The sequence below is a fragment of the Tursiops truncatus genome, chromosome 5, assembly GCF_011762595.2.
Source record: "Tursiops truncatus isolate mTurTru1 chromosome 5, mTurTru1.mat.Y, whole genome shotgun sequence".
NCBI classification, from domain to species: domain Eukaryota; kingdom Metazoa; phylum Chordata; class Mammalia; order Artiodactyla; family Delphinidae; genus Tursiops; species Tursiops truncatus.
This window is the reverse complement of record NC_047038.1, coordinates 107,300,682-107,322,064: the sequence shown is the minus strand read 5'-3', so window position 1 is coordinate 107,322,064 and position 21,383 is coordinate 107,300,682. Positions and strand designations below refer to the sequence as shown.

Genomic DNA, 21,383 nt, shown 5'->3' with positions numbered 1-21,383 from the left:
GACAGGGAAGTTGGATAGGGAACAAGGCCTGTCAATATCGAAAGCAATTCCTAGAGACACTTGCCATTCTATTGAAAGTGCACTAGCTCTGTTCCTCAGTCCCAGGAATGGCCTGAGGAGTGAGCCTTTGGAAGAGTCTATCAGGACACAAGTTATCAGGAAGAAAAAACCATCCTGTATTTTATGCATCCAGTAGGTATACGGCATCTCGTTAGAGGCTTCACGGCAAGCCATGAAATCATGGAGGCTAAAAGGAAAAAAAAAGAAAAAAGCCAAACCTTTATAAGGCAGACCCCCTATTTCCTTAGTTATGTTTCCTTCAAGAGTAGGTAATTAAAGAACTGGCCTGGATTCTAAACAGATGTCAATGTCATGAAAGGAAAAAAAGGGAAAGCAGGAGGAAGAGAGTGGGGAGAAAGGGAAAGGACAAAGAAAAAGAAAAAATGAGACCAAAGAGTCATGACAACTAAATGTGGTGTGTGATCTCTGACTGGATCCTGGGTTGGGAAGAAGTAAATAAAGGATAATACTAAGATGACCATGAACTGTGTCTTGGATAACAGTAGTGTAAACAGGTTAAGCTTTTTTGAGTGTGATAATTATACAGCCATCAATAAGAGCATGTTTTTGTTCCTAGGAGACAGATGCTGAAACATGTGGGGGTGAAGGGCCATGATGTCTGCAACTTACTCTCAAATGGCTAATCCAAAGGGAAAAAAAAAATCTAGGTGCAGGATGGACGTTCAATGTACTATTCTTTCAACTTTTCTATAAGTTTGAATTCTTTGGAAATAAAGTCTGGGGGAGGAAGAAAGGAGTAGATAATTCTCCTACCTAAGAGAATGGGGAGATGTTACAAGCCTTAGAGTCAGGAGGAGAGCCTAGAGGAGGCTGGAGTTATTTAAACTGATGCTAACTTGTAAACCATACATGTGTACTGGAAGCTCCCATTCAGCATTGCTGAAAATCAGTTGTAGAAAAGAAAATATTCTACTTACTATAATCTGTCTAAACTTTCCTATGCTGTCAACATGTTAAGTTCCTTGTGTAGATAATGAAGTATATAGTACAACACTCGTCGGACTATTAAGTATTTCATTTTACATGTGAAAAATCTGTTAACGGGGAATTCTGTACCATCTATAAGTAAGTATAGACAACATATATATAAACAAGAATATGAAGGGAAGACGTGTTCTTTTACCTGGTAGGAAAATAATTTTCTCCAGTTATATCTTTTCTAGCTGAAAAATACTTTTAGCGTCTCCCAAATTTGTATAGGTATCTTATTTTCTGTTAATGCTTCCATTCTGTTGTCTCACTATGTAAATACACAGGCAATTTCTCAATTTGTGCTTCTCTGAAATACATCTGTGATGAAGAACTTCATGTTAATTGTCATTCATGCTGTTGTAAGCTGTCCCATTTTAAGTGCTGAAACCTACTGGCCACTATAAAATAGAAGTACTATCTGTATTAATATTTTAATGGTGCAAAGTTAAGAATATGAGTACAATAATAACAAGTAACATTTACATGCCACTTGAGAGTTATGAAGTGCTTTCATATACAGTCACTTCTCTGCATAGAAGTAAAAACGGAAAAGAACAAGAAATACGTAAATAAGAGAGCTAGCTAGCTGTGATAAGTAAACAAAGGTTATGAGTGATGACAGGCATCTTAAATGTTTACAAACAGCTACAAAGGAAAAATTCCCTGTTGTGTTGTCAGAAATGAACAATTAGCAAATTCTGCAGAAGGGAATGAAGTCTGGTGCTTTATGCTAAGAATGGGAACCAGGCAAGTCTCGCTTCTGTTTTTAACTGGGTTCCCGACCTCTTTGTGACCTTGCATAAGTCCAGAAGGCCCTCAATTTCTTCTCCTACCAACTGGGGTTGGAGCCCCAACCTTGCTCACTTGGGTGGCCTATGAGTTGGCAAGCACCACGGAAAATTCAAGATGCTGTTGACAATCACATATTACTGCCTGTCTGCATCTCCTAAGAAAGCTGCAGAGCATGACAAAGGCTCTTGATTGACTATGCTTCCTGCTTTTATACTTGAGAAAAGAGATTCATGCATCAAAATTTGGAATAGAGTACTTTTAAGGCTCCTGGGAACACTAACGTTTTCTGATTCCCACTTATTCTCCCTGCCCCAGCACCCAGGCCTTATTATAAGGATGCAACCAGTGGTGGAAGGCTGGGAAACATGAAGGCTCGCTAGCAAGAACCCTCTGCCATGAGTAACAAAACTCTCTTTAGAGGAGCCCAGCCTGACTACACTAACTATGCCAGAATCACCAAGCCTATGCTTGTCATATTTGGGATGCCAATGGCAAATGACTTCTTAACTTGGCCAAGGTTTTTAAAAGAGCTAAGGAGAAAAATTCCCCAAGATGCTGCAGTGTAGAGAATAGCCAACTTCTTCCCCCAAACTAAATATGAAGCTGAAAATACATCTGGAAATGGTCAAGTAGGAAAGGTCTATCCCAGTGGCCTCAGAAGACAGGTGTATATACCTGTGGTGTGGAGAAAGAATTCCACAGAACCCACCCCAAAAGAGTATCTCACACCTACTCCCAGATGAAAGGCAGACACAGTAAAACTGGCTCGGGCTAATGAAGGCAGAACTGGGCATCCTCCAGTCTCCTGCCCCCATGTTTCCATGTGGCTGGATTCTGCTATTCCATACTCCTTTGTCCTCAAAGAGGAGTGACTTTTCTGACAAGTGACTTTGGGAAAAGGAATCGACCACAAGTGGTCGGCTCCTTATGGTCCAGCATTTTTATTACAGGCTCTAGTAGAAATCACCAGAACACAGCCCGTCTCAGCTCTTTCTGATCAGTATGCCCACCGAGATGGTATATTCTGGTTTACTCTGGCCATGTGATAAGTCTTCTGCAAGTGAAAGGCCTATGGTTTTGGGGGAGCTGAGTTCAACTGAGGCAGAAAGTACTAGAAGCCATTTGGATATATCATGTTACATTTTTCAATCAAGCTGTTATCAGTAATGAAGCTGGTAGGTTCATCTCCATTTGTCTTAATTCTATGCTGATTTCTCAATTGGTTCTGACTCAAGAGGGGAAGGGAGTATTATTTTTACTGATGCCCTAAAACCGCACAATATCTTCCTGGAAACTCTTTTCTAGTACTCATTAAACCAATCCAGAAACCCCAACAGCATCACCAATGACTCCACAGAGCAGAAGAAACCTGAGAGAGCCAGCTGCCATGGCTGAGGATGCATGTCCTGTGGGTGCAGAGCTTTTACAGGTCTGCTGCAATTTTTTAAGCTCTGGAACTGTCCGTGGAAGAAAAATGAATGGTACCCAGCTGCATGATTTCAGGCTGCATTTTTATTATAGGCTTCTAGCGTAAATCACCAGAACAAAGCCAGTATGAGCTGCTTGAATGGCAGAGACAAAAACTATGTCACAGAACAGTGTTAGGTAATTTTTTAAACTACTATATATTTATATCAACAAAAGACCTCTAAGCTTTTGTACTCCTGGGCACCTTTGGTAATGTGTTTTTAGTTTATTTTCTACACATTCCCACCTCGTTTTTTAGCATTACAGACTTGTGGGTGCAGTGGTGTACCAAATTCATTTTAAACACTTACGAGTTCTAAGTAGAGCACTATCTTCTCTAACAAGGGCTTGGTGTTATTGTACTCAATGTCTCATCCAAGGGCATTTTCTGAGGGGAAAATAAACCTGCCTAGTGGGATGTGGAAACGGGAGAAAAGCCCTAAGCCCAATACTGAAGGTTTCTTGCTCAGGAATGAATCTCTGGGGAGATGAGTGTGCTGCCTGGAGACGTTCCTTTCCCAGAAAGGAGCATGTGGCCGCGTCAGAGAGTCACCTGGGGAGAAGGCCAGACAAGGTCCCTCAGGTTCCCTGAGGCTGGGGTGGAGGGGAAAACAGCCCCTTGGCTTCCTCGTGGGTTCCCTCCACCAAAATCCACTGTCCCTCTTAATTCTACTGTCTTACTTTTTGTTGTCCCTTGAGAGGAACAAGATGGCATCACCATTTCCAAACAGAGGTGAAGGGAACAATTCATTTAGGTTGAATTGCTTTTGGAAAGTGATAACCTTTAAAGGCAATGGGTGAGAGTGTGCATCCTTGCACAACCAGAGGGAATTTGGAAAGAGCTCAATCACTTGATCTGTGTCTGTGATAAGAGGACAGATAGGATGAGCTGGGAGGTGTACAGATCTCAGCTGGGAGGTGTACAGATGAGCTGGGAGGTGTACAGATCTCAGCCTCAGTTGCAATCAGAAGGGAAGGATATCTCGGTGGCAGAAGAAAGGAAGCCTGAGAGAAACACAAAGATGCCTTTCCTGTCCCATTCGGAGTCTAAGTCACTCACCTTCACAGCCTGGGCTGCAGACCCAGCTACATGGTCACACCCTCTGTTCCCTCCTGTAAAGTTTCAATTGTAGTAAAGTCTCAGCCCAGACTTAGGTTAAAACAAAACAAAAAAGTCTGCCCTAAGAATTGATTGCCACAACCTGCTCTCAGGCGAACCTGGGGTTCTAATTTACTAACTCTGTGGTCAAGGAACCCCCAAGCTAAAAGATAAACATGAAAAATGGCCTGGCTTAGACCTGGGGTATCTGGCAAAAGCCAAAGTAAAAGCTCTTTGGAGAGATTCGCTCTTACCCCAGCCAGAAGATTCCCACTAATAAAGTCCTGTCAAACATGACTTCATAATCCAAAATACAAAATACAACAAGAAGATCATCTACCATTTGCCAGAATCAGCAGACACACCAAAAAGCAGAACAAGACAGCCCAAGAACTTCAGGTAACAGAATTTCTGAACACAGGCTATAAAATATTTAGATTTAAAGCTACCAAAGAAATGAAGAACTGAATACATGAAAAAGGAACAAGATATTTTCAAAAAGACAGGAGAGATTTAAAAGAGAAAAACAGAATTTCTGTAAATAAAAGATACTCTCAGTGAAAAAACAAAAAACAACTCAGTGGGTATGTTAAAGAGTAGAGCATATATAACAAAGAGAGAATTAGTGAACTGGAAGAAGATGTAGAGAAAATTTCCCAGAATGAAACAATGATAAAAGATTCTAAAAGAATATTTCATTATGGCTACTATTTGCATGGTAAAATGTATAGCTGGGAGCTGCCCAGAGTCAGGGCTGCTCTCTTAGCGGGGGGTCTGGAGAAATCCAGTGTCCAGGGCACTGAACTGGTAGCTTATTAGGTCAGATCTCCTTTCACCCATTCTTCTTTGGAAGCAGCACTCTTTTCCACTTTTCTCTCACCCCCAGATTTAGATCTCTCACCTACTGGACGCTAATAAATAGCACATATGATCAGCGTCAATGCTGAACAGTCAATGCCTGTGTGTGTGTATAGTATGTGGACATACATCTATTAACATTACCACATATACACCAGTTGATGGTATCCATGTTTTGTAATATACACATACTTGCAAAATAATAGCACCTACATAAATCAGACTTCCAATAGTTATGGTAGAAAAGAGATTGGAGGCTGAGCGTTAAACTGAGGTCAGAAACATGAGTTCTAATCTGACTAGGACATGAAGTAACTGAGTGACAGCGGGCAAGTCACAACAGCAGTTCTCTCATCTAAGTTAAAAGTACTATATTGACTTCCAGGATCTCCTCCTACTCTATTCTCACACTGTTTACAATGTCGAGAAGCTAACTACCTTCATACCATTCATACCATTCGTATGGTACTTTATTTTGTAGGACAGGTCTCTACTCAGAGCCTGTCCTTACTTACATTAAGAAATGCAATCACCTGGCTTTCTGGGCTGGAGCAGACCAGAAGTAATAATTGAGAAGTGAAAAATGAGCAAGAAGTGGTTCCTAGAATCAAATATACTGACAGTAGCTTAACGAAGGAGTTGAGGGATAGATGACTGCAACAACAAAGACTGTAATATGAAACCTAAAAAGAATGGCTATCTTTAGCCATTTCCTGTAGGATCAGATCATTTTACACACCTCAGTAGACCCTGAAGGCACCATTATATTACAACAACATATTGCTGACAACCTTGAGCAATCAAGAAAAGGTTAGCTTATGTTCAACATACCCTATTTAAAAGGAGAAAAGTAGAAAATACATTTTAGAAAGATTCCTATAAAGAAGTTAAAACATATCAAAAGGGTTTTAGATATCTGGAAAATTCTTTCATGTGGACTCATGTATGTGCTCATTAAGTATGTGCAATTATATAGAGAAATATTTATTATGGGTGTTATATATACATGTTCTGTGCAAGGTACTGTCAAGTGGCCCGAGTATGATCTATGAACTGCTTTTTAGAACCTTATAATCAAACACAGAAATCCCCATAAACAACATACATAAAGGATGGTCAGTCAACTGCGAAATATATATGGATACAATGTAGAAGCACTAGTATTAGATTTCACAGTGGGGAATACTGCATGTGGGAATGGCAGAAGGGTGGGGGAAGGGAGAATGGTCGTGAAGAGGGAGGCTTTCAAGAACCCACCGAACTCTGGAAAAAAGATCCAAGGCAGGAAGGAGTTAAATGCTTCCCCGAAGGGAGGGGAGGTCATGCTGCCTACTGGACATGAAGGTCCGTGATGGTCATGCGTCAGCCGAGTCCACGGGGGAAATCCAGTTAATGACGTCAGAGGACAAGTCTGGACCATCAGAGAGTTTAAGAGCTGAAAGGGAGCCTCTCCACGTTTGTGTGCGTGAGCTCGCAGACACACCTCTTCTGCAGAAGCAAGGGTCACGGGGCAGAACACTGCAACCCCTGGAACACCCCACTCTACAGAGAGATGAGGAAAAAGTGTAACAGTGGCTCAGATAACAGCAAGATTAGCGTCTGAGAACACAATGTAATTATAAGTTCTACAGGTTACATTAAAGCAAATCACTGAAATGGAAAAACATTTTAATAGAAAACTGTCCCATTTTGTCTTCTTAGTCAAATAACTAACCATCATTTAAGTGTGAATGGACAGAGAGGCAAATACAGATCTGATTATAAATGCATGCATTTAAACACTTTTCCCAAATGCTGTTTTCTTGAATTTCTATTTTGTTTAGAAGTCTTGAGTTTAAAAATGTTTATAATTACATTTAGAATTAAGGGTCAGAAGAGCGCTTCAGCCTAATGCTCTCTAGAACTATTAATTCTAAATCCATTAGGTCCTTCAAAACAAAAGTTATTACCAATATCTGCTATGTTCAGGGAGCTAGAATATTGCAGATTTACCCAGCATTAAATAAATCTGCTGTAAGAAATTTTAAAAATAAATTAATCTCGGGCTTCCCTGGTGGCGCAGTGGTTGAGAGTCCGCCTGCCGATGCAGGGGACATGGGTTCGTGCCCCAGTCCGGGAGGATCCCACATGCCGCGGAGCGGCTGGGCCCGTGAGCCATGGCTGCTGAGCCTGCGCGTCCGGAGCCTGTGCTCCGCAACAGGAGAGGTCACAGCAGTGAGAGGCCCGCGTACCGCAAAAAAAAAAAAAAAAAAAAATTAATTAATTAATCTCAAAGTACTTTACATAAGCATTCACATTATCTTTTCTTAAAGGGGCAGGATCCCTTTCAGAGCGATTTGCATACACATTCAAGAAGAAATCTCCAACATAAAGCATGGTAACTGCATTGTTTGTTAGTTCCCAGAGGGCAGGCATCACTTTAGATTTATTCACATCAGATTTTCCTCCCTTTTCATTCCCCTTCTGCTTGCTAACAGTAGTAACACTCTTGTGAATAAAAGAAAAGTTTTGTAAAATGGGTAAACAGTATCTCAGTTCCACTTTTCATGCCATAGCTGCCAGGGCAAATCTCTAAAATATCTTTGACATGGAAAACTCCCAATGCTTTTTCAGACAGGCTGATCCTGAGAAAAGCGGAGAACATTCTTGCATACGCGTGGGGAAGAGAGCTTCTATCGCCCTTTCCCCAGTTCTAGGAGTAAGAGGCAGTCACAGTTACTAGGCAGTTCCGTGTTATGTACAGATAAACGCTTTCAAACAAGTAAAATAAGAGCAGAAGTACTAGTTTCTTTAATATTTTTTTTGAAATGAAATCGAGGAGAGAGAGAGAGAGAGAGAGAGAGAGAGAGAGTGTGAGTGTGTGTGTGTGTGTGTGTGTGTGTGTGTGTGTGTGTGGTCTGCACAGGCATAAATTTCAAACAGACTTGATGCCTTGCTGAAATCTTGCCATTACTGGAAACATTTGTAAATTATGAACAAATAGACTTGTATATCTCAAGACGTTTTATCAAACAAATATATTTCCTTTCCTATTTTTCTTCCCATTTCGCATCTCACATACAAAATATTACAAGTAGAGAGTTGGAATGACATTGATAAATAGGAAATAATTGACTCGAAGCAAATAACCTAAAATTCTGTCTATAATTCTACAGACAAATAATGATTTAATAAATTAAGGGAGATTCTGTATCAGAGTAAGGGGTCTTATTAGGTCAAAGCAATGAGCGAAGCTGAATGCCTGCTAATAAAAATAAAGAATGTTGTCCTTGGTTTAGCTGTAATCCTGCCTACCAGCAGGAAAATAGGCTGAGTAACCTTTTCAGTCTGAAGATTTATGATGGGATTCCACATAATTCTAAAACTAAAGGTAAAATAAGAAGATAAAGTGCCTGTAGTCCTAAGAAACATTCAGAAGAAGGGTCACTAATCAGAATGGAGAGGGGAGGTTGTAACCACCAGTAAAGACAGCAGCCTGAGTGATACAGAGCTGGTGGTGCAGACATGCTGGGGTGGGGGGGACATGGGGGATGAGGACAAGTATTATGTCTTCACACACAGACATTTACATACACATATAAATGTATAAATACACACAGCCAAGCTCAAAAGAAAGGAAATCTCCTGGGGCCCACATCACCCAGGGGTGTAACTGCAGGAGACAGAACAGCAAAGGGGTTAAGAGCATGAACTTGGAAGCCAGACCACGGGGTTTGAATCTAGCTTGCCCACTTACTTGCTAACTGGGATAATGACAGGAGCTACATCATAAAGTTTATGAGGTTAAAATAACCACACGCACATAAAGAAAGCACTCAGTAAATGTTAGTTGACTCTACTACCATCAGCATTGTTAACCACACTGAAGAGACACCAGTTGTTGGCGATTTCAAGCACCTGTGGCACAGAAGTCAAGGCTGGCATTCCACTGGGGGCAGGGAGCCGGGAGCCACAAAATCCTGGTCCAGCCAGAAAATCTTGTGCCACTAACTGAGGAGCTGATGTGGAGGAAGCCACCCACCTAGAGTCCCTGGCCCTGCTCCTGGCGTGGGTGTGGGCTTGAAGGGCGGCACCATCCAAGCAGTGTGACAGCTGGGGGCCAATAAATGGACAGAGAAACTGTCTGTTCAGTAAAGCCCAACGGGCCCTAACACAGTCACCATGAATTCCTTCCAGAGGTGCCGCCACAGTCCAGGGGCGAGTCTTTACGTGGAGCTATCCCACTGAGTACTGAGCAGGATAAATAGAAACAAATCCATACCTGGACATATCCTGGCCAAAGCTATCAGAGAGGAAACACAGATTTCCTACAAAGGATACAGACTTCTCGTCGGCAGTAACAGACGTCTGAGGACAACGGAATCATGTCTTCCAAGTGCTGAGGGGACAGAACTGTCAGCTTGGGATTCTATATTGTCATTCAAGAGCCAGGGAGAAACAGAAGGGACTGGAGGCCAGAAAAGCTGAGAGAGTGGATCACCCAGACCCAGAACTCAAAACACACTAACAGAAGCAGGAAAGAGCACCCAGGAGGAGGAGAGTGAGATGCAAGAAACAGTGTTTGCTAGAGAAGGAAAAATCAGATGGGGGCCTCCTCAACCTTCCACAGCCCAACCCCAAAAGTTGCCTTTAGCTGTGGGTGGAGGGGCACCCCTTCCCTGAGGTTCCAGTGGGAGAGCTGTCTTTCTCCCTGTGCTCCAGGGACAGCTCCTGATTTCTCAGGAACCTGATTCTATCAATAATTTCCTCTACCCTATATGTCACTCCTTTAAACCTAACTTTTGATTGTTTAAGGTACGTATTGTTAGAGGCACGTATTTAGAAATAATTTACAACAAAAAGCAGCAGTTCCCGCCACCCTCCGCCGCTAGTCCTGAACCACCTTCAGATCTTTGAGCTGTCATGTCTGGTATTTACCTTCCTATTTTTAAACAATATGCTGTGCCAGTGGACCTTTGGAAAATCCATCACTTTCTGGCCAAGGCTATTGGCCATTTGCCACGTAACAATCCTTCCTTAATCTGGGGAAAAGACAGACTTGACAAACTGTCCCAAAGACCCAATGTTCTTGTTTTTGGAATATGGAGCCACCAGACTAGGCCCATGCCATTCCCAAGAGATAATGTATATCAGTTACAAGGTGAGATATTTTGCAATACTTTTATGTTTTATTCTGTCCCATAGAATTTACCCGTGCTTGTTACTTTATCACATTTCTGTTCAAGAACAACATAAGCCGCCCCTAAGTGCAAGCCCATGATGACCTGAATGACATCAAAGTGGAAAAGTCAGGTTGGTAGGTAGGTAAGTCATTCCACCCATGGGGAAGCAGGGACTCCTGCCACATGCCTGAACTTGACTATGAAGGATCTAGAATGTGGATGAGCCTTTCCTCCTAAGGGTAGGGTAAGGGTGGGAGTTACAGGTGGGGGAAGAGGTGGGATGCTGTCACTTTTCGAACTTTGGGAACAAAAAAGAGACAAATTTCACCAACAGATGGCTGAGAAACCAGCAGAGGTGATATCTGACTATTACTTAATATTATCTTTATATAAAAGCTTTTTTAAAAGTTTTGTTGAAAAACCTTTTGCCTAATAATTTGTCTCTTGGGAGCTCTAAATCTTTCACTCATTATCTTATTTAAAAAAATAAAATGCTAAAAGAAATAATAACAGCCAATTAAAAAAACAAAACCAATCAATCAACTTAGGGCCTGAAAAGGAAAAAGAGGCTCCCCTTAATCTGTGGCCAAAAGTATTCCTAACGCATATTCCTACATTACTTTTTTCTTACTTTATCAATTTAGGACATGACTTCTGATTATGGTAGATAAGAATTTAGTTCTTTTACTTGCCAATATCCCAATTATATCACAGTTTTTTTTTACATGAGTGGTTGGTGTTTCTATTATTATGTAAATATGTCTCTCCGCTGAGCTGTAAAGTACACACCGATTACATGTCCCTTCTTGAACGTTTTGTTTCTTCCTGAAGGTCTTTCATTTTATAATTTGCTTTATTTTCTTACTGCCTATTCCTCATTATTCTCAAAGACTCTGGTTTCTCAGACTCACAGACACAGAGAACAGACTTGTGGTTGCCAAGGAGGGGTGTGGTGGGGGAGGGATGGACTGGGAGTTTGCGGTTAGCAGAGGCAAACTAATACACGTAGAATGGATAAACAAGGTCCTATGGGACAGCACAGGGAACTATATTCAATATCTTGCGACAAACCATAATGAAAAAGAATATGAAAAAGAATGCACATCTATGTATAACTGAGTCACTCTGCTGTACAGTAGAAACTAACACAACATTGTAAATCAACTATACTTCAATAAGATAAATAAAGACTCCAGTTTCTATGTAAAATCTCTTATTTGCACAAGCATTAGATACCTGCTCTTCCCTCCCCACCTCCCGTTTTTTCTCGAAACCTCTCCGTTCTGGAGCCATCTCCTCCTCTCCCACTGCTACACAGCCAGCAGTCTGAAGCCTCTCCATTTCAGCAGGTTCCCGTTTAATGGAAGGACAATGTTTTGAGAACCTGCCTGTCTGAAATACCATTATTCTACTGCTACACTTGATTTAGAGTGCTGGATACAGAATTCTAGCTTAGGATTTTTTTTTCCCTACGATTTTTTGTTTGTTTTTTTTGTTTTGCGTTACGCGGGCCTCTCACTGTTGTGGCCTCTCCCGTTGCTGGACGCACAGGCTCAGCAGCCGTGGCTCACTGGCCCAGCCGCTCCGCGGCATGCGGGATCCTCCCGGACCGGGGCACGAACCCATGTCCCCTGCGTCGGCAGGCAGACTCTCAACCACTGCGCCACCAGGGAAGCCCTTTCCTACGATTTTTAAAGGCACTATTCCATTATCTTCTAGCTTTAAGTGCTGCTTTGAGAAGTCTGATGCCTTTCTGATTCCCAGTCCTTTGCGTGTGACTTTCCTTCTCTGTAATTCTAGTATCTTATCTTTATCCCTGGTGTTCCAATTCTACACTTCATGATGACAGCTCTGCATGGGAGGCTATTTTTATTCCTTGCACTGGGTCACTGGCAGGCCATTCTGACTTGAAGACGCATGTCCTTCAGTTCTGGGAAATTAATCTGTGTCATTCGTTTGATAGTCTCCTCTTGTCTACTTCCTATCTTCTCTCTTCTGGAACTCCTATTTATCAGAGGATGGACATCCTGGATTGATTCTCTAATTTTCTTATTTTTTCCCCGATTGTCCGATTGCGTGTGTGTTACACTTTCTGGAAGATTTTCTTGATTTTATCTTCTGACTCTTCTGGATTTTTTTTCCACCCTAATTTTAATTTCTAAGAGCTTTTGTTCTGATTGTTTATTTTTTTTTAAAACGATTTATTTATCATTTATTTATTTATTTATTTTATTTCTGTCTGCGTCGGGTCAGGTCTTAAGTTGTGGCACATGGGATCTTTGTTTTTTTTTTTAATTTGTGAAACAAGTTTAGCAAAAATATATGGAGAATAAAAGCCAGAAACTGGTAAAGAAAAGCCAACTGAAAAAATATACAAACTCTTCCCCCAAGTGATGAGACCCTCTGGGGAGGCCCCACACGAGCCTGTGCTTTAAAGGCCGATGTGGCAGCAGTGCTTGGTTCAAGTCCACGGAGAGAAAAACTACAGGGGAAATCTCACAACAACACTACACTATTCACTGTTCTGGGGCTGGCTTCTCTCCAGGATGGAAAAGAATTTTGAGGAAAACCTTCATATTAGTACAAAAAAAAATCATATAGCTGTTTCATAAGAGCAAAATAATCAAAGTCATGGTTCCCAAGGCATTCAGGGTCTGAGTCCTTGCCCAGGCCCCACCCTGGTCTCCTCTCCTGAGTGATGGCAATCAGAAAGTAGGCCGGGTAATGCCGTCAAGATTAAAAGAGGTAAGAGTGATCCTCAGAAAAAATACTACTCTACACATCTCAGGTGAGATAAAAACATTTCGTATGCCAATTACTTTTCAATCATAACTTTAACCTAGAAAAATAGAGCGGGAGGGCACCCTGACGTTCTGAGATTCAAGTGTAGCTGTAATGATGTGTAGTCAGGCTCGTCTTTGTTGAGGCAAGTGGGATCTTTTGTTGCGGCGCGCAGGCTCTTCATTGTGGCGTGTGGGTTTTCTCTTCTCTAGTTGTGGTGTGCAGGCTCCAGGGCACGTAGGTGCTGTAGTTTGTGGCATGTGGGCTCTAGTTGAGGCTCATGAGCTCAGTAGTTGAGGCATGTGCACTTAGTTGCCCCGCGGCATGTGGGATCTTAGTTCCCTGACCAGGGATCAAACCCGCGTCCCTGCACTGCAAGGCAGTCTTTACCACTGGACCACCAGGGAAGTCCCTGATTGTTTATTTTTATTTTTATTTATCTATTTTTTTTTGCAGTACGCGGGCCTCTCACTGTTGTGGCCTCTCCTGTTGCGGAGCACAGGCTCCGGACGTGCAGGCTCAGTGGCCATGGCTCACGGGCCCAGCCACTCCGCGGCATGTGGGATCTTCCCGGACCGGGGCACGAACCCATGTCCCCTGCATCGGCAGGCGGACTCTCAACCACTGCGCCACCAGGGAAGCCCTGATTGTTTATTTTTAAATGGTGGTATCCTGTTCTTGTTTCAAGGATGCAGCTACCTTCTCTTATCTTTCTAAGGATATTTATAAAAGCTTTTAATTTTTAAAGAATTCTACCCTGTGCATTATCTGTTGCCTCTTATTTTTTTGTTTTCTTTTTATTTTAGGCTCCGTCCGCTCCGTCCACTACATTGGAGAATTTCTTCAAATGTCTGGTGATATTTGGCTGTCAATTTATATACATACACACACACACACACACATATATAAACACACACATACATACACACACACATATATGTATTTTTAAAATTTACCTCTTGAAATGATCTTTTTTTTTTTTTTAAGAAATTTATTTATTTATTTTTGGCTGCACTGGGCCTTCATTGCTGCACGCCGGCCTTCTCTAGTTGCAGCGAGCATGAGCTACTCTTCATTGTGGTGTGTGGGCTTCTCATTGTGGTGGCTTCTCTTGTTGCGGAGCATGGGCTCTATGTGCATGGGCTTCAGTATCTGTGGCTCACGGGCTCTAGAACGCAGGCTCAGTAGTTGTGGCGCACAGGCTTAGTTGCTTATCAGGGATCAAACCCGTGTCCCCTGCATTGGCAGGTGGATTCTCAACCACTGCGCCACCAGGGAACTCCCAGTCTATTTATATTTTAAAGTAAGGTACTAAAATGCTGATTAAGCATTCTATGTAAATATCCAGGGCTTGCTGATTGGTGGCCTTCATTCTAGGACAATCAATGAGGTGGCCAGGTAGCCTTTTAAATTGAGATCCCCCTAAATGTCAAGTTCTGTCAGGTTCCTATGGGTTCCTGCTTGGGGGAGGTGGGAAGGAGAAGAGATGGCCATACCAGTTCACTTGAGCTCCTCAAACGGGGCAGGGAAAGGATCGGGCAGGCCCTGGGGTTCAGAGTACAGATGCTGTCTGACACCAGTGCCTCTTGCTCTGCCTGGGGTCTCTAGGGGGAGTGTGTCACAAGCTGAATTTCTCCCCAAACTATAGATTCCTATGAAGGTAGGGCAACTACCAAGGGGCAGGAGAGGACCTCGGGTCTAACTGCTCTGTATCCAGACTCCGAATTAATCCCTTTGTCTTCACCTCCCTCTGGCCCTCCACAATACCTGTTGATCTCACATCTGGACCCTTTCCGGGGTTGCATAGGGCACACCATCTCATTTCTGACTAGTGTCTCTTTCTGAAGACTTTCTGTCCCTTTCCTGGGTTACACTTAACTTCGTTCTGCCAAGTCAGGCCCTCCTCCATCTACCGTCTCATGCACGTTGGTCTACTCTCCCATTCTCTCATAGGTTTATAACTTTGAATTCTTTCACTGTCATTTCAGTGGGGTTTCCTTGGGGTAGGAGGAGAAGGACAGATTAACATGTATACGTTCAATTCGCCACATTAATCAAAAGCCTCTTTAACTGCTCCCTCATTGGCTCCTTCTCATCAGCATTAAAATTATTTTAAATCTTAGTTTTATTTTATTATTATTATTTTTTTTGCAGTACGCAGGCCTCTCACTGTTGTGGCCTCTCCCGTTGCGGAGCACAGGCTCCGGACGCACAGGCTCAGCAGCCATGGCCCACGGGCCCAGCCGCTCTGCGGCATGTGGGATTCTCCCGGACCAGGGCATGAACCCGTGTTCCCTACATCAGCAGGCGGACTCTCAACCACAGCGCCACCAGGGAAGCCCTTAACATATTTTTAAGTGGATGATACCTTACTGTTGACTATAACTCATCAGCATTGAAACAATCTCAAGTTTCTCCAACATTAAGGAAAATCAGGCTTTTTTTTTTTTTAAACCGACTCTCTTTATTTACTTATTTTTTGGCCACGCCCTGCAGCATGCGGGAATCTTAGTTCCCTCACCAGGGATTGAACCCAGGCCTTTGGCAGTGAGAGCGCGGAGTCCTAATCACTGGACTGTCAGGGAATTCTCTACTGTATTCTCTTTTCCTTCCAAGCCAAACTTCTTGAAATAGTTGCCCACACTCTCTCATCTCTACCTCAACATCCCCAAGTTCTTCGACCTTCTGCCACCTCCCTTCTAACCCCATCACGGAAACGCTTCCTGTAAATATCCCCCTTAACAGATCCAATGACCACTGCCTGGTCCTCACCTTACTTGAATCTCAGTAATACTGTGTACTCACCCCTCAAAATATGCCGTCCCTTCGAGTCTCTGACCTGGTACTCTCCTTACATCTTCTTACCTCTTTGCAATGGGATGCACACTCCTTAGCAGGGCTTGTATGGTACAGACTATGCTTTCCACGCCGGTCTCACCTCTTGCCACACCATATTCCAGTTCTGTGCTACAACGCGCGGAACTTCTTTCAGTTCCTAGAGCAAGCCATGCCCTGTTTTTCTTCTGGTCTTTGTGCATCCTATTCACTTTTATTTGGCCAAATTTTGCAAATTCCCTATATCTGTGTTGAACGCCCTTCCTAGAGCACACTGTATTTCCACTACCAGCATGTTCATTGAAAAGTACTGCAATTGCCCACTTAATTGTCCAAGCTCCGTGAAGACAAGACCCACAGCGATCTTTTACCTTCTTCAAACCTGTATCATTAGAACTTCTACGATGGCTAGTGCATGGGAGGCATCCAATAAATGTCAGTTGAGCGAATGAATAAAGACACGATCAAGAGAGGGGGAGAATCAAATACTTACAGAAAGACAGCAGAGCAAATGAATCTGGTCTACAGAAAAAGACTTGACACTATAACCTAAGTTCTTTTGGTTGCCTATTTCTATCTTCTTAACAGTGTATCTAACAAATGGTCACCATTTTTTCCATAAAAATAAACAAATACGTAGTCAGAATATCAGAGCATCAATACACCATCTCCACAGGCTTAGAGAAGGCCAACTGTCTAAATGTTTCAGTATATTTAAAATCTCTATCTAGTTACATCACTGGGTTTTGAAGGGCTGTGGGAATGACAACGTTTTATTCTGGTAGTTATGGTATAATTTAGGTCACACACTAACATAGGTCTTTTAAAGACAGAAACATTTCTGAAAAAGAGGCAGATTAGCTCTGTTGCGAGAATAACCCATTAGGCTGCTCAAACAATGAGTGTGGTAGGCTCCGAAGAGGAAGAACAAAACCCAGCTCGAGCAAAACTGGATTTCTAGCTTTTGATTGTCATTTAGTGAATGTAAGCCAAGCTCTCAATGCGCCAATGTCCCAAACGACTTCACCGTCATGTTGATATGCCTATCACTGGGCAAGTATCTTCTTTGGGGGCATAACAAGATGTCTTCAAAGCATGTTGACATTTAGTTATTTTGAATTGTCTCTAATATTTGACCACAGTTAGCCACAAGTAAAGAGCCTATCTATAGAAAACATGTCTATCTGCAAATAGATGTTTTCAATGTGAACTATAATAAATACCTTGCTAGATACTATATTCCCAGCTGGAGAAACCTAGAAAGAACTCAGCAGTTGTGTCTAGTCTCTTGATAATGAACCAACCACCATGTGGAAAATGAATGTTTTGAGCTCAGAAGGAAGAAAGAAGAGGTGTTGTGATGAATTGCTTTCCATTCACTTGTCTAAATAGATATTACTTTATTTCTACTATAGCTGAGTCTCTGCCCCAAAAAGAATTCATACATTTATAACTGGAAAATTGTCTCTTCTCAAATAAAAACAATCTCTCCATCAATAGATACTCTAGGGCAGAGGGAGGGAGGAGGGAAGGGACAGACACTCCTATACTTGTCTTCTCCCAGAAAGACCCAACAGCAAGTCAAAGGTGACCCTAGGCATGGTTTACAGGAATAGGAGTCCTCCATGACAAAAAGCACAAGTAAGGAAAAAGTTCCAAGACAGAGACACTGCCCTAGTATAACGAAAACGTTGGGTGCAGCAGGTACTTTGGAGGCACTGCCCATGACCTTCCATGGCAGTGACTCTGGGAAAAGAAAACCTCTGCCTCTGCACACCCGCCAGTGTGCAGTTCAACCAGTTTTCACTTGTATTTAAATGTTAGAAAGTGTGGAACTCACCCAGGGAACCTCTCCCTGCCCGCATCACCACCACTTACACATTCCCTGCAAGGAGGGCAGGAAACCCCACACCCAGTTGATACTATGTGTCCCGGACAGACTATGAGCCATGTATTAGCCCAAATATTCACATTGTTCCTTCCATCCTTTCCTTCAAAACTTCATCCACCTATGTGAAAATATATGCGAAAAATCTTGCTGATGAGTTAGTACACTAGACCCAGTCATTGCCAGTTTCAGTGCGAATGAATAGATAAATGAGTACTTCACTCAAAGCATACTGTGGTTGACTTTTTTCTCCATTACTGACCAGTTCTTAATTTTCTAAAACCACAATCATTATTGACCTTATACCATAATATCACATGACATATACTGCTTCCTTTGACGAGACTCCCCCGCCTCTCCCTCCTCCATGCATCTGCCTGACTCCCGCCTGCCTTCTCAGCTAGCTCAGAAGATTGTTGCTCTTCCAACAACCCCTCCTTAGCCAACCCTATCTCTTCCCCAATTTCTCACAACAGTCCTTCTCTTACTGAATTCAGTAAGTCCCTGAGTGGGGTTCCAAAACCATACTCTGCATATGACCTCCACAGGAGCAGTGACACAGTACTCTGTGCAGAAGACACATCTCCCCAGCTAGTCTCTGAACTCCTCAAAGGCACGGTTTGTCGCTCATCTTTCTGTTTCAGTTCATAGCACAGACCGGACAGCCTGATACTGAGTAAACAATCTAAACTGTGTGTGAGATGAATACACGAACAAACGGATGACGTTTAGACTTAGAAACAGAATTACAGAGATGAGTCTTTGGAAAACATTTAGTCCAACCCACTTCATACAAAGCTCCCTAAACAAGTATTTCCTAAGAGTTATGTTCGATAAAACATGAACATTGTATAATGAAAACAGAATACAATAAAAACCTTACCGGCAAAGTTCCAGGCAGAGATGCATCAAAAAAAGATACCAAAGAATTGGGAGGTGCTGCAAAGTCGACTTGAGATCCAGAGAAGAGTTTGGAGTTGGAGGCAATCTGGGCATGAATCTCCAAACCTACCACAGCTGCCCATTCACGTTCACTAAATAGGAAGACAAAATGGTTAAGAAGTTCTTAGATCCGTCACCATGCATGAATTTCTAAGAGCTGAAACCACAAATGTTAATTTTCTATTTGTGTTTTTAACTTATTAAAATTTTATATCCTACTTTAAAAAAGGTGTCATACTGTACTGGTGACTAAATCAAAAGCAATGCAAAATGAACACCTACAAGGCCGGCAAAGCAAAATTCATTTACAACATGGCATAAGGAGAGTTCATTGTGCAAACAAGAAGGTAACAGAAAAGAACAATTTGGCATCTGAAAACAATTTAGAAATGGGTATCAGGTGGTGACTGCTTGGCTGACTAATGAAAGAAGCATTTTCTAAATTAACTGTGCTTTGTCAATTAGTCGGTCAGCAAATGAAGAAAGCTGATCTTGTGAACGTTTTTAGAATTAACATAAACATCAGGATTTTACTAGAGAAATAATGGTAAATAGTTGCACATCTCATTATGAAAAAGGAAGGGAAATTCTCAGTCATGTTTGGAATTCATTTTCTAACAATGGTTTGCAAGTAAAGTAACCAGAGTGACAGATATAACAGATCACCACTAAATGACACCCTTCCTGGGAATTTTGTGCAAAGGGAAACATTAAACCATTGCAAGTGGCTTTTTTTTTTTTTTTTCTGGTTCCCCAGATCACTTTAAATTCCAAAGATCTAGTGTCAGGTTCCTTTGCTTGTTTTATACTTGACTGCTACCAAACCTAAGAAGCTGCAATAATGCAACCTAAATGCTACAATAATCTCTTATCTGGCCACTCCTACTCTATTGGGTCTGTATGAACATTCCATACAGAGGTCTCTCCAGGTTCTTATAAGTGTGCTTATTCCATGGGTTATTATTAAACCCATGTATCCTGGGCAAACTAAAGATCACCTGGTGTTCACCTACTCTCTCCATAGTCTGCCTCTTCCTATCCTGCTCTTCCCCCAAGCAATTTTCTGTATTATCGAATTTTTTGTTTACATGTATTTTGTTTGCATGTATTTGGTTTTGTTTCAGTCATTTCAACACATGAAGTTCTACATCTGTAGTACTGATGAATTCCTTCTTTTTAAAGTTGGGAAGCACAACCTGTAATTGAGAGGAATTAAACGAAGAACTTATCAGAAATTTGCATTCACTAAAACCTTATTCAATGTATTTTTGCAGTTTCATTACATGAGAGAAAAAAATACTTTACATTCACAGTGAGACAACCTAATTTATGAAAGGAACAGAAACAGTGTTTCTGGACATTTTCCCTCTGTTCCTCCAACAGAAAAGCAAAAATAATGGCAACCTAACTATCTCAAAAGAAAAACTGAATATTAGACACATGCCTTATGTTTCTGTACTTAAAAATAAACTATTTAGGTCTCATATAGTGATATATAAACAGCTGTTCAGTGGATATTAAGCAAAATAAACAACACTTTCTACATAACCAGAGGGAAGATCTCTTGTCATTGGCTGCATTCTCCTAGGTCTAGACACACATGTTCAAAATGAAACGCCTCCACAGATAGGTGGTGTTTTCTGACTAATAATTTACAACACTGCTGACTCGCAATAGCTCTAAATAAATGTCAGGTAAATAAGATTCATCTTCTACTGTCACCGACCCCGCTACTGGTGCTATTAGTTAAGGTAACTGAATCCACTCTTCTGTCCGTGCAGCTTTCGAGTCAGGAAAACACGTGCTATTTTACACTCGCAAATATGCCTGTCTACCTGAAGACAGCGGTTTACGTGTGGGGACGGGGCTGATAGAGGGCCAGTTTCGTGCTTTCATTTAGGTTTCAGAGCTGCAATTTATAGCCCAGCACCTCCCGCCCACCAAAACGTCTAGATTGAAGGCTGGGCTGTAGTGGCCATTATCTCTCCAGTCCCGCAATTCCACCTCACGCTTAAGCGGGGAGTAATGGTACGAAATAATATACCCTTTCCTCGGTTTCTGGGCCGTGATGAGGGGCTGCTGAGCCACTGAGCTCTGTCCCCTCTTCCCGCTGGACGTGGACCCAGTTGGAACCCCTCTTCCGTGGCGAGAAACGCCGCCAATCCCGGCGAAAACCCAACGCCTTCCAGGACAGCACCAGCGCAGGACGGGCGTCGCCATTGCCTCTCCAGAGTCCTGGTCAGGTGATACAACATCCCTCTGCCGCAAGGCTCTCTGGGAAGCGTAGTTCTGGAAAGGGATAAACTGTTCTAGGCTCGGACCGGAAGACTACTGCTCCCAGGAGGCACTGCGACTCGAAGACTTCCGGAACCGGGAGGGGAGGGGAGAGGAGGGAATGAGAAATAGGGGAGAGGGTGGGAGGGATTCTGTGTCGGAAGGTGTGACTTCTCCTAGCGGGGAGCTGGAGAGCTTTGTAGGCGTGAGCACGTGTGTGAGTTTGAGAGAG

The 21,383-nt window shown here is 42.4% G+C and overlaps 1 protein-coding gene across 4 annotated transcripts in view; it reads right to left on the bottom strand.

Annotated features, from left to right (window-relative positions):
• GATB (glutamyl-tRNA amidotransferase subunit B) overlaps window positions 1-21,131 on the bottom strand; it is a 77,059-nt gene extending 55,928 nt beyond the window's left edge. For all 4 annotated transcript variants that reach the window (XR_012332139.1, XM_004315290.4, XM_073805512.1 and 1 more), the window contains exons 1-2: window positions 20,922-21,131; window positions 18,819-18,969 (exon numbers count right to left, since the gene is read on the bottom strand). Coding sequence is in view for 3 of the 4 variants with exons in the window: in XM_004315290.4 (XP_004315338.2) it covers window positions 18,819-18,969; window positions 20,922-21,097 (327 nt within the window). In the remaining variant the exon portion in view is untranslated. The remainder of the gene's footprint in view (window positions 1-18,818; window positions 18,970-20,921) is intronic.
• Between the last annotated feature and the right edge of the window lie 252 nt (window positions 21,132-21,383).